Here is a 25,788-nt window from a genome sequence, read left to right as displayed (position 1 = left end):
ATTATGAATCAAGGCAGCTAAAAAATATGCATCTTTGAACTCAAAGTTGAACTCAATTTAAAATGAATCGTGTTTTTCATTCAAAATAGTCTTTTTCTTCCTTTGAGAAGCTCTGAAAAGTTAGTCCTTCGCTCCCTCCTACATTCTAATAGCTCTTCCCACACTTTCAATTGCAAAAATTTTCTTCTTCAGTCCAATGCCCCATCATTGTCTTCACCTCTCATAAGGTGCCTTTCTTTCATGATCTTATCCTTTTTCCTACATCCTAAAAACACGCCTTCTCTAGATGGTGCCTGATAACACAATTTCTGAACTCTTTTTCTGAGCTTTCTCTGACCCTCAGCCTATAAAATATTTCTCAATGAACGTTGACATTAAGCTCCCCAAGACGCCCCTTCATGTACCACTATGTCCTTCCCCACTCCCATTCATATGCGGAATCACTGCCAACATTCTGCTTAACATTTACTCCTTTGACTTACAGCTGAATAAAACTTCCAGATCTTCTTTTACAGATCCTGCTGCTAAGCCCTACCTTGCCCATTCTGAACTTGCTAACTATATTTTAAAAATCTTGTCCTTTCTCCTACTCTATCCATTGCATCTAACATTTCTGAAGTTGGTTTCACCGGTTACCCTCCTGGACAGAGATGGGGTCCTAAAGTCAAGCAGGTGAGACTAATCGGAGTATAATCAAAATTAAACTTGAAAATCCCTTCGGGATGTCCTTTAATAAGTCTAAAAGAGCACACTTTTCTTAGGTGTTGGGAAAGGACCAGATACAGTGGCTGACTTCCTTCTAGTGGTCTTGTCTTACCAAAAAAACCTGTATCTTAAATTACCAGAGTCACACTCAGAGTGGCAAAGCTATGAGAGGTACTGAGGATAAACATCTTTTGATGAAAGCAACAGATTCAAGCAGGCTTTTTCTAAAGGTGTTTCTCATCTCTACCACATAAAAAAAAAATTAAGTGACTGTTTTCTCAATTCCCCCAAGAATGATACATAACTAGCATCACCCTAAATGCATAGGAGAGAAGGTAACTAACCATGTAAAGGATCTCCAAAATCTAAGTTCTTTCCTCTACGGAGTGTGGAATGAAGAAATGCCTTCTAGATCCAGCTCTGCTACCAACTTGTCGTTTGACCTTGAACAAAAAACTTGATTCCTCAGTTATAAATTGAGGGATTGGACTAGAAGACCTCAAAGATCCCTTTCTGCTCTAATATTCTGTGCTTCAAAAGCCTCCCCTGTTCTTTATAGCATGTTCAAAAATCCTTTAGTGTGGAAACATTTTAGCTGCTACTTGTCCAGTTTATGTTCTGTCTTGTACATCGTTTGTATGCTGGCAAATTCCCCAGGGGATAGTTTTCTTTGCATCTGGCACTACCTCCCTAAACCAGGAGAGTATGTTGCTACTGGCACTATAAAATAAGCATTTCTAACAAAATTCTGTCACTATGTCTAACAGCTCTCTGCTTAAGTGAGCATTTTAAATGAAAATGTCGTCTATCACTTTTAGGATTTTATACGGACACTAATGTACTCAGGGACATTTCGACATACACTGGTGGGCCAGAGACCTCACATCTGGGGAATCTCCGAATATCAAATTAGTAAACATAAAGACCTTCAGTACTGGCTCTGAATCAAAATGGATCAACCAGACCAATCATTGACCAGATTCAAACCCAAGTCATAGGGAGCAACATGCACAGCACTTCCAGCAACTCCAGCTTAAAAGCTCAGGTATGCCCAGGAAGAAAAGAAAGGCATTGTTTCCAGTCTTTAAAACGTGTAAGCCCATCCCATCCTAGGTGCAAAGCCAACTTCTGGACAAATTTCAAAAAAGAGACAAAAAAACTAAATGCCCTTATTTTCATGTTCTCCTTTTGTATTTTTCTAGGAAAGAGGTTATCCTCTTAACAGAAGCACTATTAACCCTTTTGGACAAGGCATTACTTTTAGAAATCTTCAGCACTCCCAAACACAATGACCGCATCACACCAAGATTCTCTGATCCGGCTGATTAGAATGTACTGTCAGAGCAAAGACACAGCCTATCCTGCTGTACAAAAATTATATTCTGGCACTTATGAGTCATGTTCTCCACTTTTTTATTTCAATAGCAGTAGCAGAAAAAAGCAAATCCAAGATTCGAATGGTCTAAGAACAGCTAAAAAGCACTGCAAACCAGCCATTGTCAAAATAGACAGCTATTATTTAAAGTTCTCCAAATTACAGCGACCAGCTTACTCTCACATGCATTTGCTTTACTAATTTTTCAGCACATATTAATTGAATGCCTACAGTGTACTAGGCACTGTTTTAGGTGCTGGGGATCTAACAGCAAAATAGATAAACAGTGCCTCTGTGTCCATGTTTTATACTATGATGGGGAAAGACATGCACAAATTAGTAAATAAATGAAAGTAGGGAAAATTTTGTGCTTCAATGGAAAACCATGCATAGAGATCTACAAACTTGTTCTTAAAGGGCCAGGGAAATTTTGTGTTTGGTCTTGGTTAGTTTGGTTTTATGCTCTGACCATCTGGTGATCTCTGTAAACCGATTAATGGTTTGTAGAGGTCTATTCTTTGATGGGTGAGAGAAAATGGAGACTCTGGTGATTTAGTCTATTTCTACTTGAAGGATATTTTAAGTTATAATAGGAGTTGGGATGTCATCTAAGCAAAATGATAAACCTCTGGAAGACTTTTATTCTATTTTATCTTTTTGGTAAGGAAGGTTGTCCTTCAGCTAACATCCATGCCCACCTTCCTCTATTTTGTACGTGGAAATCTGCCACAGTGTGGCTCGATGAGCAGTGTGCAGGTCCACACCCAGGATCTGAACCTGTGAACCCTGGGCCGCCAAAGTAGAGTGCACGAACTTAACCATGCCACTGGGCCAGCCCCTGGAAGATTTTAAGCAGAAGGGTGATATAATCTGATTTATGTTTGTTTTGTTTTTATTTTTATATTTTAAAAATCTGGCTTTTGTATGGAAAACAGACTGCAAGAAAAACAAAAGTAAAAGAAGAAAGATCAATTAAAGAGGCTGTTACGGTGATCCAGATGAGTTGTAGGAGTGGAAATACTGAGAAGCGGTTGGATTTGAACCAATACTGGAAACAGAGTTGACGTGACTTACTGACAGACTAGATGAGGAGGGATGAAGTGCAAGGGGGAGACGAAACATGAGTGGCTCCTGTGCTCCGGGCCTAGACAACTGGGTGGACGATGGTGCCTCTGCTGAAATGGGAACACCTAGCAAGTGTGGGGTAGGGGTAGGAAGCTGGGATGAAGAATTCTGCTGTGAACACATTCAATGTTGTGTGCCTATCAGACACCCAGTGGAGAAGCCAAGTAGACTGATGGATATATAACTGTACTCAGAGGGGAGGAAAGGCTGGAGACAGAAGTGTAAAGGTCATCAGCACACAGGTGTCCTATAAAGCCTAGGGATGATGAGCTCCCTAGGGAGAGAATATAAACAAGATCTCAGCCCCAAGACTCACTAACATTTACAGGTCAAGGGGAGAGAGCTGAGGCCCAAGTCCTGGGACATACCAGCAGGGAACGGAGCAACCAAGGAAGACAGAGAAGGGCCATTGGAGGGACGATAGGAGGAAAACCAGGAGAATGTGGTGTTCAGAAGCCAAGCAGTGTTTCAAGGAGGCTGGTCACCTGCGTTGAATGCTACTTAGAGATAAAATTAAGTGATCTGTATATGAGATGTACATTAAAGGAGAAAGGGCACTTGACTGTTCACACAAGTGACTCTCCAGGAAAAGCAATACCTTCTCTGTTGGCCAAAATCCCCTCTGCTGTTCACTTTGTTTCCAGAGATTGCGGGACAAACTCGTCATTCACCATTTTGCCCCCAGATATGTGCTGTGATCTTAAGACCGAAAGAAGACTAAGTCTCTAACTCTAAACTTTAAAATTAAAATGGGGAAGATAATGTCTATACAAAAAGGAGACAGAACATATCGACATAAAAGGCTGACCATCGGCGCCCGACCCCTGACTACCCTAAGCACATTCCTCTGTCCCCACACCAACTCCTTTCCTTCACAGCGCTGACAGTCACATAGGAGTCTATCATCACCCCTCCCCCTTGACTGTAAACTCACAAAGGCAAGGTATTAAGGCTGTTTTATTCACCAACATATTCCAGGTTCCTAGCACAGTGCTCAATATATCCTTGCGAAATAAATAAAAACACTCGTCTCCTACATTTATTTTTATAATACAGAAAAAAACAAAAAATATTAACAGGCAAAAGAGCAAAGAAGTCACCCACCTACATGTTTTAGACATTTTTAAGATACCTTCAAGTCTAATGTTAATTAAAATAACATACTTACAATTTGGATAGGTGATAAAAATGTTATCTTCTTATGAAGCAAAGGCAAGGAGTAATTGTTAGAAAGCGTTATATGGCTATCTTAAGCCTTCTAGAAAATTATGCCAAAATATACCAGAGCGGTATACTTGAAATACTGAACTTAAAAAAAGATGCCATCTCTAAGGGAGGCCACATAAAGGATGACCAAAACGTACCCAAAAATACCTCCATAACAGACAACCTGACACAGTGGTTGAGTTTAGAACTAGACTAACAAATTCAATTCACCAGAGACAGAACAGTCAAAAACTGTTTATACCTAAATTTCTTTGTTTTGTCACAAAAGCTCATAGAGAAAAAATCTTGATGAAAAGACTGATATCCACTTTTAATTCTTTCTTGAGAAACAACAATAAAATCTGCCCAAATGTAAGTATCCATATATATCTACTATAAAATTTTTCATGCCACTTCTCTAAAACTGACTTCCAAATGCTGCAACTAAGTTATTTCAAAAACACCTCCTTGGTCAGCCCCAGAACTACGAAGCTCTTCCCGGCCTTTCGTGTCCATGTGTGCTGCAGCAGGTGTTCCATCTAAACCCCGGACTAGAGCAAACGAATCCAGCAGTGGGATCAGAAGACCTTGGCTCTGCCGCAGCCCTTTTTGGGTTTGTGAGTGATAACTCATGAAGTGAAGGGATTTAAAGATATTCATGAGACTGAACCTTTTATTACAGTTCACAAAATCTGGCTACTAGGCCAGTCCTGGTGGCCTCATGGTGAAGTTCAGCATGCTTCGCTTCGGTGTCCCAGGTTCAGACTTACACCACTCACCTGTCAGTGGCCGTGATGTGGTGGCGGCTCACATACAAAAAAGGGAAGATTGGCAACAGATGTTAGCTCAGGGTGAATCTTCCTTAGCAAAAAAAAAATTTGGCTACTAAGAATTTTTTGCATTTCCTTCAGCTTTATATATATCTTTTTGAGGATATGTGTGTGTGTTTTATAATTAAGTGAAGCAAGTATTCTTGAGGTTTATGCTTCTTAACATCTAATTATCTCTATTTGCAAAGACAGTTTTGTGGGTTTTACGCATTATGCCAGATAAGTTCAAGCGCTGTTTCCTAACAGAAGCACCAGTGCAGGTTAAATATAATCCTTTATGTTTTTAACTGTGCCCCATTTGCAAGTACTTTGGCTCCAAAGTACTTTCCAGATTTCAAATATAATTTTAAATTAAATATAAATGTTAAAGTATTTAATTAATATGTTTTATTGATTTATTGTAAATAACAAAAACATTTCAATGAAAACAATATAGGTATTCTTTGTCCTAAGAAAATGTTTTAAAACCAAAATACCTAACTGGCAACATTGAAAGTAGAGTCCAGTAACATTGCATATAACTTGTTTAGTGACTTAAATTTACATGTTTAAAAAAAAATCAAAACAGTTCATCCTTAACTGATTTTTATTCTTCTAAATCGAATAGCTTCCCAAGCAAATAATAGTATGTTTTCCTCTTACATTTTTCCTTACGTTTACACATCCATACATATCATCAAGCATGCAACAGTCAACTGTCCAACAATGAGTGCTTTCAGGGGCTCACTGATACACTGGGGCCGTGGAATGCAGGAACGTTTCCAAGAGAAACATTAACCGCACTGGCTGGGCTTCCGGTGGGCTGCCAGAGGGGACTTGGATTCCCTCTGGAGTCTACATAGTTGCCAAAGGTGTTAATTATAAAGAATTAACCTAAGATTAAATTACATTTCAGGGGAAAACCAAATTTGAAAAACTATTCCTGACATTAGTCTCAGGAACTACAGTTGAATTAGGTCCCAGAATTTAAAAAGCAAACAAACAAATAAAATAACAGATCCTGACCTCTGAGAGGGGAAAAAAGGAGAATCCTGAGAAAGTGGGGAAAGAGCTGGAGAAAATCCAATCAGCCACAAATGACGTGTTAGCTCTGGGCACAGCGAGCTAAGCAGCAGTGTGGAAGTCAGGAATTGAATTTACCCTATAAAGACTCAAGTATTCAAAAACGATGGTATCTGACGGAAAGGCAAAAATTAACACGCTAAAAGATCACTAAGCAGTCTTCATTTTTAGCATAGGCCCAAAGGGGAGAAAAAAGTTTCCAGACCTGATTTATAAGATGTTAATACAAATCACAGTCCAAACCTCCTAAATTCGGCGTGAATCATATATTAAACACACCGTTCTCTGGTTCTGTGGGCCTCAAATAAAACTTTGTGCCAAATATCAGCTCGGTAAGTTTGATAAAATCTTACGAAAAATGGTAGGCTTTCAGACCCCTGGGCTCTCTTTTTGCTTTCAAGAAATATTACAAAAAGTAACTTCCACGTGAAGACAAACGGCACTATAACACAGCACTCAGTTCACAGCAGGAGGGCAGGAAGGAGGCCAGGAAGGAACACTTAAGCACCAGTTCCAGCACAATGCTTACGGAGCAAGAACAACTTATGCTCTCACTGTCCCCACACGCAGTCACCTGGGAGCAGTCTCCGGAGTTTTGCCACAGTTTTCTGTTAAATCTGAGTTACAAGGTTGAAACCAAAAAGGTCTTATAAGATAAGCTAACATTTCTCAAGACAGCAGTTTCTTAATCTAGCCGTCAGCCGGCCCCTCTCACTTGTGCTAATTCAAGTCCCCATTCCTGGGAACAAAACGGTCCGCCCTGAGAAACAGACTCAGCGAAGAAGAAGTGAGTAATGGGTCTCTTATAGTTCTAAGATTGTAAAAACGCCACAAGCCCAGCAATAAAATATATTGGAGATAACTAAAAATGTTTTAGGTAATTTGAATGCCTTAGAATTAATATTTCTAAAGTTAACCAAAGAACCAGGACACAAGTTTGCACATAAAACACAACTTCGCACACATAACATTATAACTGAAAGACAATACATTCAAATATTAATAGTGCTTATAATATTATCAAGGGGGGACGGGTGGTTTTTATCTCCTTATAGTTTGTAAAACACTTGGAATAAATAGCAATATGCATGCATTATTTGCATAATCAAAAAAGCTGTGTGTTTGTTCCTTTTAAAGACCATTTCATAAAATGCAGAATATGAGACCAAAGGGAAAATTATTTCTAAGACTTCCCTACCTTTTCCTGAACTCAGGGAATGACCTCCTTGTCCACACATTTACCCAAGCAGAAACCAGGCTGTCGTCTTTGGTTCTTTCCTTTTCCTTACCCCCCACATCTGACCCATTAGCAAGCCTATCTTCCACCACACCGACCTTTCCAATTCTATCCCCAATGCCACCTCCTCAGCACAAGCAGTAAGACGGCCTCGCTGCAGAAGTACTCAGACCTGCCCCCCCTCACCTCCGCACCAAGGGCTCCCCAGCCCACCTTTCCCTGTTTACAAGCCAACCTCCTGAGGCAGCCCTCCACGCTCGATCTTAGAGTGGGCTTTTCCACTTTGCACTAGTTGATTCTACACACGTTTTACATGGGGAAAGGCTCTATGATCCAAGACATCAACATCTTTAGGCAGCTGCTAAAGATCAAAACATAATAAGCACTCCCAAGTGGAAAATGAAAGATCTTTCCCAGGACGAGAAGTAAAGTTTAGACAGTAAGCTGATTTATTCTGCCTCTCTTGACAATGTTCCCAAAGAGGGTGAGACTGGAAGAAGACTGTGTCACGCTGGACAGAGGGAAGGCAATTCTTGTGATCTACACAAGGCTTCATCAATGAACACTTCTGAGGCATGCCATTTGGCAGTTCAAGGATAACAAACCTCTGAAATTACTGCCTGCCAGATCAGACTTCTCTCAAATTATCTCAGAACCCAAAACACTCCAACCACTAAAAAGGGAGGCCTGGCACAGGCAGCACAGACACTATCATCTCTCCTGTAGATTGTTATAGCCTGTTCTTACTGCTTCTGGATTAGATCCTATCTAACCTATCTTCTTGTAGCAGCCAAAATAACCCTTCCAAAATGCAAATCTGATCACATCACTCCCCTACTTCAAACTTTTCCAAGACTTCCTGGCCTACATTCTCACTCCTGGTTTCCAAGACCTTTGCAATCTGGCTCCTGAGCCTCAGATCAGCCTCAGATCTTACCCTCATCCCTCTCGCTCTAAGGCTCAGACACGTGCGTTACTCTCTCCCTGATTTCTGCACACAGTTCCCTCTACTTCCAAGATCCTTCTCCCATTTTGCACCTCACTCCACCCCACCCTCTTCATCCAGTATATAGAAGCACCCTTCAGTCTCCCTTAGAAGTCAATTCCTCACGAAGGTTTCCCTGCACATCGTCCACACTTCCCACCAGTTCCCAGGCCCACACTGGGTTAAGCATCTCCCCTGCTACGTGCTGTAAAGTACCCTTCCTTACTTCTGTTACCGCATTCATCACATGAACGGACATGGCCTCCGTTCCTGTTTTATTTCTAACAATGAACTCCTTGAGGAAAGAGGCAGGACCCTACACACTGTTACTGCCTCTGGGATCACGCAGCATTATGCTCACACACAGCTGATGCAATCAATTAACATATTTATTGAACAAATGAAGACACAGAAAGATGGATAAACTGACAGGAATAGAGAAGTAGTATGCGTGAGGGTCCAGGGAAAAATGAGAACTTAGAAAAATGGAAAAGCTTGCTGTCTGAATGGCCTTCATTTCACTATCAACCAAAAGAAACATCTCAAAGTGCTTTCAACAACATACCAGTTTCCTGAAACCACAAAAAGTCAACATCAACCAGAATACTTTTTTTTGGAAATACACACATTGTTGAGCTATTTCAAAAGAACCATCATAAATAAGAATAATTTTCATACTGGAGGCTGACAGTGGTTATGGAGCGTCCGCCCTCCCTAGAGTTCTGACCTTCAACACTCCCCCCTCCCTACCCCCAAATCTCAGGAAAGGGAGATGTTTGCTGACTATAAAGTAATCTAATGCCAACTTTGTACTATGGGGTTTTTCTGTTTAGGAGATTGTATTTCCCTGTTTCTTTCCCACTATAAACTAAAAGGCAAAGGTGAGGAAGCATCTGGCATCTGTAAGAGAGAACTCTTATAGAAGGAAAAAAAAGGATAAGAGTATAAACTGCATGTCATCACTGATCATGTCAATCGAAGACAGGTTCTTTTATGTGTAACTTATTTTTAAGAGAAACAAACTACAATGAGATGACTAGAAGAGTTCTAGACTGATTTTAGAATGAGACCTCGATCACTAACAGCTGAAAGTTTAAGATTCTGAAATACTTGGGAAAAAAAACAAACGTAAACCTGAAGAATAAAGACTAATTTCTAATGTCTATTTTAATGTGGCATTAGCTCCCCATAAAAGAATGGGTAAGCAATATTTTACTGGCTCCAGGAAGCAAACAAACCTACAAGTAGACCCACTGTGTTTAATTTACAAAGCCACATGCAGAACCAAAGTCCCTCAACACATCAGCTTAAAAATAAAGTATCTTCGCTTGTCCCGTTTTTATCATAACTCCTATTTGTATTACTTACCGGAATGTAATAGATGCCCATCTTGGGGGTTTCATTGGCAGTGAGCAGCATTCCTGAAAATAAACACAATGAAAAAGGTTAACACATGGGGAAAAGAAAAGTAGCCTTTTCTATCTGTTTTACATTTTGAAATGCTTGAGGTGCTCAGAACACGGTGTATGGCAGAAGAGCCAGGCCTGGAGGCCAGGCACCCTAGGAGTCAGGTCATGGGCTTCAGTTCCTGAGCCTCCTAGATGGAGTACCTCAAGTATCAGAAAGACCAACTGCCCCCCTGCGAAGTGCTCAGGCGGCACTAGCTAAGTAAACGAGTGGTCCCCACCATCAAGTGCTCAGGCGGCACTAGCTAAGTAAACGAGTGGTCCCCACCATAAAGTGCTCAGTCTACACGAAGTTTGTCATCATTTTTAAGCGGGAAAGTTTTAAGCTTCAGACACATAGATAAAGTGTTGCTGTGGTGCTCTATTTATTATAATAATAATGAGGAAGTTAAGAAGTAAGGCTTCCTTCTGTTAATCAGGAATCAAAGAACCAAGGTAAAGTATTTTCCCACAAAATGTCATGGCAAAGCAGTTGCTAATTTTTGCCTTAAACTTCACACCTGAATTGAAAAGCACAATGACTTAAGGACAAGGCTACATGCAGCTACACCAGAAAGGACCTACAGAGACCCTAACAGCCCTTACTATACCAAAAGGATGCACTCACCATGGAATTTTAACAGACTCAACCAACAGAGTGCTTAAAAATTTAGTCTTCTCAGGATCAGCATTTTAAGAAAGCAAAACCGAAGTAAGGAACAACTTGCCGGCCTTCAATAAAGGTTTCCCTATAACCCCAGTAGCAATGGCGACCTAGGAATCCATTGTTCTTTGGTACAGTACCAAAGTATCTAGATGTCTCTGTTCCCTGCCACATCTGCAACCTACACCTCCCCCAAAGTCTCTCAAAGCAGCTCTAGTCCTCAGAGCCCCTGCTCCAGAATGATGCGCTTTCAATAAAACTGAGACCACTGGGGGCCCCTTATAATTTACTAAGCGCTTTCACAAATATTATCTCAGTGAACATGCAACAACTCTCTAAAATAAGAAATATCATGATCCTTATTTTACAGATCAGAAGAACAAAGCTCAAACGGATGGAGTGTCCTGTTGGGAGCTAGAGAGTTTTAGAGCTAAAATTCAAACTCAAGAGCTCTTGTTTTTAAATACTTTTACAGATCAACCAAATAATATTCATTTTTAAAACCCATTTGTAAAATACAAAAGAGGAATCCACGGAGGGAAGACGCCTGAATTATCAGACCAAATAATCATAATTAAATTCACCAAATGTTAAGGACAATGATTTGATTCTATGTTTTAAAAAGTATTTTTTCCTTTTTTTGTTAATACAAAAGCTTGTAAAAGTTAGTGCCTGTGCTTCCCAGGTGTCACTAACAGCACGCGAAAATTGCTCCTAGACCCTTTAGACCCAATTACAGATCAAGTTCTGGGGACTGAAGAGACACTTTACAACCCAAAAGAAGGTTCTTGCTGAAGACATACCCTAAGCCTGGCTTCACTGGCTCAACCCTGAACAGTGAACATTCAAACAATGAACATTCCACAAGGAAACAAAACCCCACCTACCAAACAAACCACAGAAAAGGCTCTGCTCCAAACACACAAGAGAATTCCGACTGGATGCCGCAGACTGCCATGTACAATGGAGCGGGATTTCGCTTGGCCATATATGGACAGTGATACAAGCTGACCCACTACCAAACTAAAGCGGGAAGGGTCAGGACTGAAACCAACTACGGATGAGAAAAACCAACAGCCTAACAAAGCCCTAGGAGCATTAGAAGTTTGTAACAAGCAAGAAGCAGAAAAACCAAAGCAGTGAAAGAGAGTGTGAGTGCAGCAGAAATGAAGACGACCGCAGGCAAGAGGGGAGAGCGGGAAGCACCGTGCCAGGCACTCCACACCCACAGATGAGAACACCGCTCAGAAATGAGAGAAGTGGCTCAAGGTCACCACACAGCCAGTAAGGAGAGCAGCTGGTGTGCTACTACTCCAAAGCCCACGCAACCGGGACTCTACAACTCCAATACCAACTAAAATCAAACGAAAAGACTTCTTGCACAATCAAAAAATAAACCATTAAAAAGTGCCAATCTAAACACTGTTTAGCAACATGAAAAATGTCTTTACTATAATGTCAACTTGAAAAGCAAAAGACAATTATACATATTGTGAGAGGACAACAATTTAAAACACATGAACACATGATTAATATAAGAATTTCTCTCATGAGAAGAGTAATGGTGCTTGTGAAGAGAAGGTAGAATTATGGATGATTTTTCCTCTCAATTTCCTTTCCTGATGTTTATTACGGCTTCAACAAAAAAATATGCATTTCAAAAAAGAAGGGAAAGAGTATCAGCACCTAGAAGGGAAAGAACACACGTCGGTATGGAACAGCAGAGTACAGCACACAAGGTACAGTGTGGTTTACGAGTGCAGGGAAAGAGAACCGGACGGAACAGGGCCCTCCCCAGAGACAGGCACCTATCGGTACTCATCTGCAGGGGCTTCAGGACTCACTGCAGCTCACGGCTGGAAATCAGAAACAGTCCTCAGTTCTAGCACTACTCAAAGTGTGCTCCCACGGCCAGTCTGCCAGCTGGTACCCAGCTGAGATAAGTGTAGAAACTGAAAGGAAGGATTTAGAAACCTGTATAGCAATTGGACGTTGCAGTGAGATCCAAATGTGTGATCCTTTTCCTAGTAATTCTTTTTTTTTTCTTTTGAGGAAGATGAGCTCTTTTTGCTGAAGAAGATTGTCCCTGAGCTAATATCCATGCCCATCTTCCTATATTTTATATGTGGGATGCCTGCCATGGCAAGACTTGACAAGCAATGCATAGGTCTGCACCTGGGATCCAAAACGGCAAACCCTGGGCCGCCAAAGTGGAGTGTGTGAACTTAACTGCTGTGCCGCTGGGCCAGCCCTCGAGCAATTCATTTTTATTATATTTTACAAAAGTATCAATCTGCAATGGATTGGAAACTTAAAAACAAAGAAAAAACAAAACCCTGGTCCTTCACCAGATACATCTGAGAAGCATAACTAAAACATACAGCATCGTCACTGCCTTGACCAGCTCGGAGCAGAAAAGCGGTGAGTGCTGAACTCTGCCAGAGGGGAGCAGCCGGGACATTTCCTGCCACATGTTCAACTTCCGATATAAGTTGGAGCACATGATTTCACTTCACACGTTGCTTAATGATGGGCATACGTTCTGAGAAATGCGTCTTTAGGCGATTTCACCGTTGTGCACACGTCACACACTGCACTTACACAGACCTAGATGGTGTGGCCTACTCCACACCTAGGCTCCATGGTACTAATCTTATGGGATTGCTGCCGTATATGCGGTCTGCTGCTGACTGAAACGTCAGTATGCAGCTCATGACTGCACATAGGGCACCAAGGGTATTTACAGATGACTCGAACAGCTTTTTCCTATGTGTCAAGAGGATACTGACAGAGTAAGAGGCAACTTCACATTTAACGGTATAGACAGCCTCCAACAGCCTGTAAGGCAGGTGAGAAAACCGAAGTTGGATGACCTGCATAACTATGAAGCCGGAATTAGGTCTTTTCTGAGTCAAAATGTTCTTTTCCCTCTACCAGTGGATCTGAAACCAGTGATCCTGAGTCCACAGGCCTGGGGCGGGGCTCGACACAGGGAAGCGCCACAAGCATCACGTGAAGCTGCTGCGCATCCACGCCACAGAGCCGCTGCCTCTCGTGCACCCTGACCTGCAGGGCAGCTGCCTGACGCAGAAGCGCCTGGATGAGCAACAAGATCAGGAGCCTAAAAGGAGCCAGGAAGGCGGAACCATTTCTCAACATTCTGAGCAGTCTGAGTATTAGAAAAACATTACAAAACAGTAATCATGATTCGGCGTTAATTACTCCAAAATGAGTAAGTGAGAAGATAAAGAAAGAAGAACGTTTTAGCTTTTCTAAAATATGATTAAGCTCGTAATGATTAAGCACAAACATAAAGAGCAGCGTTAAAGGAAAAGGTGTGGTAAAGCAAGGGAAAGACAGCACAGCACATGAATCAACCACGCTTAGATCCAAACCCCGGAGCAGCGGCTGAGGCACTTGTCTTACTGTGCTTGCAATCTCAGGAAAGAAACGACTTAGTGTGTGTGTTTGGTCAACCGCTTCTAAGATGTTCAACAGTAAAGTCATTCCTCTATCCAAAACATCACTCTTAAAATTTTTGCGTTTCAGAAAGGCATACTTTGTAATGCAGAGATCTGGTGGCCCCCTTAAACAGAGAGGTCACTGTCATCCTCAGTGGCACTGGGATGGATGACTGATGGGATGAGGTCTGTCATGGAGAACCCCACTGCCCAGCGCATTACTCTCGTCCAAAATATTTAACCTACAGCACATCAAGCTGTTAGATTTAACTTCTATTTCAGAAAAAATACAGGGGCTGGAGGAACAACGTAGACACCAGGAAAACAATCACATAAATTCAGGATGAGGGACAATCTATGAGACTATCAACCTGACCTTAGAAAAGTCAGTATCAGGGAGAAGGAAAAAAAAAAGATGGGGGGACTATTCTGGATTGAAAGAAACTAAAGACACACAACAACTAAATGTATTACACAACCTTGATTATATCCTAGTTCAAAAAAATGGGCTAAAAAAGGCATTTTGGGGACAGTTAGGGAATGAGAAAATGGACTGGATATAAGATGATATTAGGGAATGATAGCTATTCTTCCTAGGCGGGATAACAGTATTTCTGACCACTAGAAATGTCCACTCAGAGGACACCAATGCTGTACTCTGCACAGGTGAAGGACTGCCATGCCCACAGCTGACTTGTAATGCCTGCCACCTTATCAGCAGCCTCAACTGTTTAAAGATCTCCAATTCTAGACCAGCACCGTCCAACAGAAATATCACACAAGCCACATATGTGATTTAAAATTTTCTAGTAGACACATTAAAAAAATAAAAAGAAATAAATAAAATTAATTTTAATATATTTTGTTAACCCAGTAAGTCCAAAACATTTTCATTTCAACATACTATTGATATAAAAAATGAATGACATACTTTTCATAGAATGCCTTTGAAATCTGGTGTGTATTTCATACTTCGAGCACACCTCAATTCACATTAGTCACAGATTAGTTCACCACACTCGGCTGGTACCTACCAAACTGGACAGCACAGGCCGAGAACGTCTTTCTCGCATCACCACCTGCTGCCCCTCAAACTCTCTCACCCCCTCAATCCAGCCAAACCTGCTCATCACCCTTGTTCCAACTTTAATTTCACCTGGTTTTACTCATCTCTGTACTTAGCCCAGACTCCATTCCAGATCATTCAGTACTCACTACCTAGGACCCCAGCATCCTCATCCGCAATTAATTCCCGAACTCATCAGAATTTGACTCACCCCAAACATCATAATAAAATCCTCTCCACTATCACAGATGAAAAACTAAGCACAAAGATGCAGAGTTCCTCATCTTTCTCAGAAGAGAGGCACGTCACTATATGGAACAAGGACTCCAGAATCAGGAAAGGTAGGCTCTAACAGAGGCTCTGCCACACGCCAGCTGGGCAACCAACCCTGGGCAAATTACCCAACTTTTCTCACCTCCTGCAATGTAAGAAAGACAGACAGAAAGAAAAGAAAAAAGAAGTGGCTGCTACTAACTACATGGGGTTACAAAAAGATTAAATGATAAATATTACAGCATCCATCATTTGGAGTGGCAACTTGGGAGCATTTGGTAACTCTTAGCTCCCTGCCTCAACTTCGGTGATACTTAACACGTGCTGAGCAATGCCCACCGACTAATTCCTGTCTTAGCTTCTACTCTACTTCAAAAACTGTTGGTTCTTTTACTGTCCTTCTGTCTGTTCCTGTTCCGTTCACCTCACCTCCCAGCTCCACCTACCAAACCTCACTCATCACTCCACACTCACTGCAAACAAGTCTCCCCACGACCTCCGCCAGCCGCCCTGGCTGAAACCTCCTCTCTAATGCACTGACAAAGTACTGTGTGTACACATGTAACACAACTTTTCCTGTTTTGCCTCATACCCCTCTATCGAAATTATCTGTGTATGTCTGCTCTCAGAGTACAACACTGCTTAAGAGTGGAAAGTGGTCTCATTTTCTCTCATACCCCCACATTCTGCACAGATTTGCCTTGAAGGTATTGTTAATCTTCAAATCTGCTGAACAGCATACAACACAGACTATACCAAAACCCATGGCTTCGTGAACCTTGTGGCTGATCAGGCAACTCCAGCCTTCTCCAAATCCCTAACTCCATTTCCACACACCATTACTAACCACATAAAACAGCTAAAGAGCACACCAAAATAGCATCTCACCCACCACCTACCTATACCCTGTTACCAGTTTCTACTAATAGCTAGGCTGGCCGAGGACTGAGTCACTGACAGTACCATTTTCTGAATCATCCACACCACTTCCTGCTCTGGATTCTTCAAGTAAATACAATATCCAAGAACTGTCCTGACCAAGCCAAACCCTGTCTTGAGAAATAAAATGAGTTTAAAACCCAGTAAAGCACAGCCCAGATTTGTCTCTCAGGGTGACCCGTTGCTACACACTGCATACCTGAGTTGGGATAGAGGCAGACATCATTAATGTCATGTTCTGGCTCCAAGGAAGTAAATATTTTTCCCTAAAAGAATAAGCAAAACGGAATTATTAAAATAGTTACAGTAAGACAACTTTTGGCAATGTCACATAAAGAAAATAAACTGGAGACATAACTCAACCACATATTACCATGTAAAGAAATAAAATCACCTATGAAATCACAGAATCTAAGTTTAAAAAACCTTAGAGAATTCATTTTATCGTCTTACAAAATGCTCTCATTTTAGACATAAAGGAACTGAAGCCTGGGGGGCAGGGAAGCAACTTATCCAACAAAGTAAATACAAAGTTTTAAAGATAATGTCTCATGTTTAAAATAAAGCTGTAACATACTACAAAGCTATAATAATCAAAATAGCAAGGTACTGGCAGAAGAACAGACACACAAATCAATGGAACAGAACTGAGAGCCCAGAAACAAACCCACACACATATGGACAGCTAATTTTCAACAAGGGAACCAAGAACACACAATGAAGAAAGGAAAGTCTCTTCAAAAAATGGTGTTGGGAAAACTGGACAGCCACATGCAGAAGAATGAAAGTAAACTGTTATCTTTCACCATTATCTTCCACCAAAATAAACTCAAAATGGATTAAACACTTGAATGTAAGATCTGAAACCATAACATTTCTAGAAGAAAACATAGGCAGTACGCTCTTTAACATCAGTCTTGGCGGCATATTTTCAAGTACCATGTCCGACTAGGCAAGGGAAACAATAGAAAAAAATAAACAAATGGGACTACATTAAACTAAAAAGTTTCTGCACAGCAAAGGAAACCATCAACAAAATGAAAAGACAATCTAACAATTGGGAGAAGCCATTCACAAACCACATATCTGATAAGGGATAATATCCAAAATATATAAAGAACTCATACATTTCACCAACAAAAAAACTAACAACCCAATTAAAAAATGGGCAAAAGATCTGAACAGACATTTTTCCAAAGAAGATATACAGATGGCCAACATGTATAAGATGCACATGAAAGGTGTTCAACATCACTAATTATTAGGGAAATGCAAATCAAAACTACAATGAGATATCACCTCATGCCCGTCAGAATGGCTATAATTAACAAGACAGAAATAACAAGTGTTAGAGAGGATGTGGAGAAAAGGGAACTCTCATACACTGCTGGTGGGAGTGCAAACTGGTGCAGCCACTATGGAAAACAGTATGGAGATTCCTCAAAAAATTAAGAATAGAAATACCATATGATCTAGCTATTCCACTGCTGAGTATTCATACAAAGAACATCAAAACATGAATGCATAAAGATACATGCACCCCTATGCTCACTGCAGCATTATTCACAATAGCCAAGACTTGGAAGCAACCTAGGTGCCCATGAAGGGACGAACGGATAAAGAACATGTGGTATATACACACAATGGAATACTACTCAGCCATAAAAACGGATGAAATCTTGCCATTTTTGCAACATGGATGGACCTTGAGGGTATTATGCTAAGTGAAATAAGTCAGACGGAGAAAGTCAAATACCATATGATCTCACTCATAAATAGAAGATAAAAACAACAACAAACAAACACATAGAGACAGAGACTGGACTGGTGGTTACCAGAGGGGAAGGGGGAAGGGGGAAGGGAGGAGGGCAAAAGGGGTGATTAGGCACATGTGTGTGGTGATGGGTGGTAATTCGTCTTTGGGTGTTGAACGTGATGTACAGGAATAGAAATACAATGCTGTACACCTGAAATTTATATAATGTCATAAACCAATGTTACTGCAATAAAAAAAATAATAAAGCTATAAATCAACTTAAAAAAATTTTCATAATCTAGAAAGCACACAGCAATTAAACGTGCACTCAAGGAAACCAAAGAACAAAAGACAGCAACATGGTAAATGAGGACAGTATCCGCCATCCCTGCATCACAGGGTTTGAGGAGGATCCAATAAGATAATGGATACAAAATAACTTACAAAATGAATCCTACAAATACATAAAGTGTCAACTGTTATAATCTTAAGGCTAAAACATTTTTACTTTAAATGTGGGAGGAAATGTTCCGTATTTTAAAAAATTAAGAGAAGGAAATTAAAAGAAAAAAAAAGACAGAAGATAAGGAAATGGGAGTGGGAAAAGGTGATGAGAAAGACAACAAGGAAAGCAAGTCAAGCAAAACCAAGTCACCAGGTGTTGGTGACGAGAGTGCGCTTGGTTTTGACAACAAGCTCCCAATAGAACTTGTCGTAGCAACTACAGCACGATGATTTCAAGATCTGACGTTGAAAATGTCTGGCAGCTCTTGCATTTATTAACTAATTATCAGAGGCTGCCGTGGCAAAGGCAGGGTACAGTCAAAGCCCGGGGAAGATGGTTATTTCATGCTCAGTGAAAAACAGCAGTCAAGTTCTAATTTAAGACAAACAGTGAAATCCACACAGCTACCTCCCTTTCCTCTCAAGCTCCCACTGCAACAGGAAGGAGAGGGGGGAAAAAAGTAGGGAAAAAAGAAACTATAATAGCATGGAACAAAAAGAAAAGGTGCCACACTGCACAGAAATCCACACTATGGAAAACCAGGCGGCAGCCAAAGGGTCTGGGAGGATACACCCAGAGTGGTACCAGTCATTACCTTCAGGGAGGGCGGAAGGCAGGCCAACAACAACTTCTACTTTACCAGTACTTTACAAATTTTTAAAAACAAAAATGTCTGCATTTGGAGTATAAAAATACTGTTTTAAAGTAAACTAAAAGCTTTGGATTAACAGAAAAAGAACAGAAAAAATTCTGGCCTAAGACACCATGAATCGCCCTAAGCAAGTCCTCAAAACCGTCCAGCTCAAAGCCAACACACAAATGCAAGCAGCAGAGTTGATTCCTGGACACCCATCGGGTAATTCTTTCAAGAGTTGAGAAAAGCTGGGAGCCTTCCTCTTCTCTCTAACAAACAGAGTCACAGGACCCAGGAAGGTACTAGGCCTTGGGAGGCAGAACACACGGCGAGGATAACTCTGAATCTACAACACATTCAGAGGGAAAAAGAAACTAAGCTGAAAAAAGCTACTTACTTTCTGGAAAAGAAAGTAAGATCAACACTTCGGGAACTAACAAAATGCAAATCAAAAACGAAGTAATGCTCCAAGCAGCCAGGGATTCTGACAAGTAGCTGAATTGTGATGGGGCTGCTCGTAGCATCTCTGCCCTGAGCACAGGCAGCCCCCAAGGGAAGACTGATGCTTGTCCTCTGGCAACGATGCTGAGGTCCTGGACCTCCCACCCCTTCATCTCAAAAACGAATTTTTCTGAAAAAAGAAGTGGAGCCAGCCCTGATGGCCTAGTGGTTAAAGTTTGGCACGCTCCACTTCAGCAGCTCAGGTTTGGCTCCCGGGCAAGGAACCACACCATTGCCTGTCAGTGGCCATGCAGTGGCAGTGGCTCACACAGAAGCACTAGAAGGACTTACAACTAGAATATACAACTCTGTCCTGGGGCTTTGGGGAGAGAAAAAAAGAGAGGAAGATTGGCAACAGATGTTAGCTCAGGGCGAATCTTTCCTAGCCAAAAAAAACAACAAACCCAAAACAAAGCTACATAAAAACCCTATCATTCACCCTTAAAAAAAAAAAGAAGTGACACTTCTTGACTTAAGATGCTAAGTTTGTAATTAGTTAAATGCAAAGAATCTTTCAAAGCAACTGCTATACTGAATGAATTCTCTCCCATTTGGTTGATGCTCTAACTTCTACTCTTCTCTCAAAATATTAGGTTTTAAAATGAAAAATGAAAAGCAGAAGGCATATTAAAATCAGCAATATAGAACTTAGAGTTGAAGGGAGAGAACATCAAACATTCTTAAGAAAACATTGTTTTTAAGAAAAACACTATAAGAAATTAGCATAAAGGTGTCATTTCTAAAATCCAATTGTTTGAGATGGGGAAAAGGTATGAAATTGAGATGTATAATAACATTGATATAGAAAGATAATTAGCAGCTTATAAAAACTTTCCCAAGGGTGTGAGAGATCCTCAAGATTGAGGGGGTTTCTCATGGATCAATGTTTTTAAACAAGATTTATTCTCTACCTATCTGTACAGGTAAAAATCCATGCCAGTTCCAACAAATCAGGAAAACTTCTTAATAGAAAGAAAGCAATCCCGACTACTTTATCCAAATATGACTATCATCTATCCTGAAGTAACTGACTTCCAACTAAACTCCCAGATGGATACCTGGTATCTCTTCCTCAAGAACCCATGAAAGAAAAGGAACATCAGGAAAATAGGCAAATAAATAATTTCAACAAAAAAATACATACTGAGTTCTTATTCCACATTTTGACAATTCGAGAGTCTGCTGACAAAATCAAATCTAATGAATCCTGGAAATGAACAGACTTAATGGGCAGCCCATATTGGTGATCCTTAACTAGCAATGGCTTATCAGATCGAAGATCATATAATAAAACCTAAAAGAAAAAGAGTTATTTGTTTAAACAAACCAAATATTTTATTTCAAAAAGCAAGATTTTAAAACTTAGAGTAATGGCTGTCATTTGTTTCATTACCTTTTTATGAACATAATGAATACCCTTACTCAGGGTACAAAGATTCTAAAGTCGGCTGGCAAAAATATTCTAGAAAACTCTCTTAAATTACCCTTATAGTACATGGTTTTATAAATTCAACCCTGAGAGTAATTTTTAGGCTCATTAGGATTGAGAGCTACTGAGCTTTACTACAGGAACAAACAGGAAAGTCTATAAGAATTTGTGTCTTTTGTGAACTCAACAAATACATACACCAAAGGCCTACTATGTACCAGGCACTGCCATGGTGACTGACAGAAACAAGAAGAAGAGGCATAATGAACCCAGTCCTGTTAGATTGAAGGCAGCTGGCAGTGGCAAGGCTATGACTGTTTGGGCAGGGGCAGGCGTCTCTCCTGAGCCCTGTCATTAGAGGCAGGGACCTGGGGAAGCTAGATCCTAGTCCCAGTGTCAGATCCTCTCTAGATCATGATGACAGAGGCAGGAACTCTACTGGAAGCAGCATCTCAGACCTGTTCTGGGGGGAGAGCAAATACACAAGTGTGTGGGCCCTGCCTTGAAAGAAAGAAAGAAAAGATGAATTAAACCTCTGCAGCCATTTCATTTGGACTCCTCAGACAGCACGTGCTGAGGTATGTCCCACTGAGCACCCAGTGCATGGGATGTGGTTAATGGTGCTAGGTGAAAAAAAGCTTCCTTGAACAAATAAATTTTGGAAATACTTCTTAAGCACACTTCTTGTCTACTGGAATTCTCAGAGCCTTCAATACACATTTAAATGTACAATGAGTCTCCAAGAGTAGGAATCTAATAGAATTCCAAACTTTGGAAAATGCTGTTCTAAACCCCAGTCAAGAGAACACCTGAGCGGCCAGCCCCGTGGCCAAGTGGTTAAGTCTGTGCGCTCCACTTTGGCAGCCCAGGGCTCGCTGCTTCGGATCCTGGGCACAGCCCTAAGCACCGCTCATCAGGCCATGCTATGGTGGCGTCACACACAGAAGACACCAGAACGACCTACAACTAGGATGTACAACTGTGTACTGGGGCTTTGGGGAGAAAAAAAACCAGGAAGATCGGCAACAGAGGTTAGCTCAGGGCCAATCCTTCTCACCAAAAAGCGTATCTTAGAAAAAAAAAAAAGAGAGAGAACACTTGAGGCACATTCCACTGTGGCTGCAGCTCAAGAGCTTCTCAGACCAACCAGAAAGGCCAGAATCAGAATTTCTCAAGGTCCTAAAATAATAGAGCATTCTGGAGTACACTCGCCCCTCTGGCCAAAACAATAATGCCTCATTTTCTGTGCCCACAGTGAAAGATCTGTTGATGTTTCCTACAACACAAACACACCTCTGAAATAAGAACTTGAGTGAAGTTTCCAACTTAAACATACTTACCTGCCCCGTGGACGTTCCAACCGCCATGGTCAAGGCACCATTAAATTTCAAAGCAGAGATTGTTGGTAAACTGTTTATCCTGAAAGGCAAAATATTCATGTTCCACGTGTATGTGGTCGAGCTTCCTTCCAAGCAACAAATTCATTTATCAATCTTCACTTCAATTCTAATGGGGAAAATTCTATTTCTAGCCTTCTGTTTAGGAGGTAATTGTATCCAAACTTTCTTAATCAAAATAAAAAATGAGCTTTACATGTAAATGTAGCCTTCCTTTAAAAATCTGTACATTACCTTCTTCAAAAACTGTAACAATATTCTCAAAATAGCTACAAACAAAAAAAATTCCTCAAAATACAAAACCAATAGAAAAGGATCAGTATGAAAATATCTTTTATTTTAATTAAGTGAGGATAAGATTATTTACAGAAACATCCTCTTTTTTGCTTAAGAAGAAATTATTTTATATTCAGGCATGGGTACACCCGTTTCCATTTTTAAAGTTAGCTATGTCAAGATAAAACAAAAGACTAATCCCCAAGTGGGGACTAAAAGTAAAAAGACAGAATAATGAATGGCTATGGCCATGAATCTGGAACACGCTGTTCACTCAGCAACCAAGAGCATCGGCACTGAAAGCAATGGTCTCTGGTAGAAGGGAGCCAGACGACAAGTCAGAAGAGGACAACAGTCCTGATTTCACTACTTATTGTCTGTGTGTCCTGGACCAGGACCTACAGTCCCGGCCATCGACTATTAGCATCCTCAAGTCTCTTATGCCACCTAAAGCCTCAGCCCGTAACTGCACTGAGCATCAGTTTGGAACCTTGAGGCCTCGCATCCATGTCACTTTTAATCATTTACTCTTCAAAATGAACTCTAGAATTATTTTTCAGTGCAGTGACATGTTATTTTTCTTCACTTACTCAAATGTTTTTTCTTTCTTAATAAAATTTTGTCATTTTTTTCAGATAGGTACTTATTAAGTTTATCCCTCAGTATTTTACAATTTTTCTGGTATAAATGAAAACTGCTTTCCATTGTATCTTTCTAACGGGATATTGCTGATGAATATCAAAGCCACTGATGCTGTACATTTGTTTTATAACCAATTTACTTAACTCACATATTAGTTCTTATAGTTTTCCAGTTGATTCTAGTGGGTTTCTTAGGCAGACAATGATATCATCTGCAAATAGTGATAGCCTGTTCTCCTCTATCCAATATTTACACATATTTCTTTCTCTCATTATACTGGCTCCACCTTCCAGAACTCCATGTCTGTCAAATAACAGACGTGAGAGCTTATAACGTTTGTGTAGGAAAAAATAAAGCAAAGTATAAAAAAATTACCAAATAAAATCACCTGACACCGAATCAGCAATCAAAACTACTTTTAACATTTTGGTACACGTCTAGAATTTTTCCCTGTGATTTACATCCATGTTGTTTTTCTTATGAAATATGATAAAACTCACAATTCCCTATAGGAAATTTTTTTCTTGACTATTAGTGAGTTTTACTAAAGTAATACTAAAGAACAACTTTGTTAATCATGGTATGGAGTACAGTATATCAAACAATTATAAAGTGGGAAATTCACTCATTCTAGATTTGTTTTTAGGATTAGACATTTTTATTGTGAATTATAATACACATACAGAAAATCTCATACAACATTAATGTACAGATTACTGAATTATTCTGAACCATTCTACATTTTTTAAAAGAATAAACTAATGGAAAATGCTTCTCAATTCCATCATCTTGGTATGACTGCTTTTCCACTTAGCAGCATACTTGGAACATCTTTCCCTAGAAGTAAGTATGCTTCTGCAAAAGAATTCTTACAGGCTTACGCATTGGTCAATATTTCCTCACCTGTAAAATGAATGCAACGTCAGTACCTACATCAAAGGTGGTTGTTGTATTAGGTAGGTTAACGTAAAGTACTTAGAACACTACCTAGAAAACAGCAAATACTATCTGTCAGCTATTATTTGTACCATGCTGAATTTAATCGATATCCCCAGGCTCTTTCTGACATTTTAGTATTATTAAAATGCGATGTATGCCTTGGGCAAGAGGGTGGGAGAATGGGCATTCTGAGTAGACCTGTTTTTACCTTTTACCTTTTCATCAGGCAATTTAGCAATGTGTACCCAAATCCTTAAACACATGTATGCTGTTTAACCCAGAAATGCAGGCTCTCGATATTTTTCCTCAGGAAATAATCACAGAACGTAAACAGACGTCTAAGAGTAAAAAACTATCAACATCCTTCATGCACCAAGAGTGGCCTGGTTACTTAAATTAAACCTGCCTGTGTGTACGCAGAGGTCACGTTACTTTCTTTTGTCTGTTTTTGAAACTGTTTAATATCTTTTTACACTAAGTATAAATCATTTTTACAAAACAATCAAATTATTTTTTTTAAATAAACAAAATAACCTCCATCATGACGGCTGAAAAATGCCTCACCCCCAAGGACAAACAAGCCCACTGAAAAATATTTGTGAATCAATATCTATTTTAAAAAAGCAAAATAAATACCCCCATCTTCCTCAAGACCACAGTTAAGAATATTTTCTCACAGCCCTTCTTTAAATTTTCTATAGTGTTACTTCTATTGTAGTCATTACATTTAAAGTAAAAATAGCCTTAAGAAACATTGCAAATAAATCCTGCTGGCCTGTTTTCTTAAACGACTTTTTCAAGATGAAACAATTAATGACAGAGCTTGCAGTAGAACCCAAGTCTCTTCACTCTACTTCAAAGACAAGCTAATGTCTGAGTAAGAGGAAACTAACCTCTCTACTTCCTATGGAGTATGTGAATACCGTTCACCTATAACTATCTCCTGCTTTCCAAAAAGATGCAGATTTCTGATTCCTTTTCTTTCATACCAAAATGAAATTGAGAAGCATTTTCCACTAGTTTATTCTTTTAACAAATGGAAAGGTTCATAATAATTCAGTAGTCTGTATATTAATGTTTTATGAGATTTTCTGCATGTGTATTATATTTCATAATAAAAATGTCTAATTCTAAAAACAAATCTAGAATGAATTTCCCACTTTAAAACTGTTTAATATACTATACGCCATACCATGATTAACAAAGTTGTTCATTAGTATCACTTTAGTAAAACTCACTAACAGTCAAGAAAAAAATTTCTTATACTCCTTTTAAATGTCATAATCAAAACACGAAAAAAATCAACTTCTTTAGTTATCACATAGGGAAAGGTGTA

General features: G+C 40.0%; 1 protein-coding gene across 2 annotated transcripts in view; it reads right to left on the bottom strand.

Moving 5' to 3' along the window:
- Positions 1-25,788, bottom strand: part of NOL10 (nucleolar protein 10) — a 111,644-nt gene that overhangs the window by 64,893 nt on the left and 20,963 nt on the right. For both annotated transcript variants that reach the window (XM_014864599.3, XM_044771948.2), the window contains exons 10-13: positions 22,539-22,617; positions 20,914-21,063; positions 16,573-16,639; positions 9,894-9,946 (exon numbers count right to left, since the gene is read on the bottom strand). In XM_014864599.3, coding sequence (XP_014720085.3) covers positions 9,894-9,946; positions 16,573-16,639; positions 20,914-21,063; positions 22,539-22,617 — 349 coding nt within the window. The remainder of the gene's footprint in view (positions 1-9,893; positions 9,947-16,572; positions 16,640-20,913; positions 21,064-22,538; positions 22,618-25,788) is intronic.

This window comes from Equus asinus, chromosome 6 (genome assembly GCF_041296235.1).
Source record: "Equus asinus isolate D_3611 breed Donkey chromosome 6, EquAss-T2T_v2, whole genome shotgun sequence".
Lineage (NCBI taxonomy): Eukaryota > Metazoa > Chordata > Mammalia > Perissodactyla > Equidae > Equus > Equus asinus.
The sequence above is the reverse complement of the archived record's forward strand: the minus strand, read 5'-3'. Positions and strand labels throughout refer to the sequence as shown.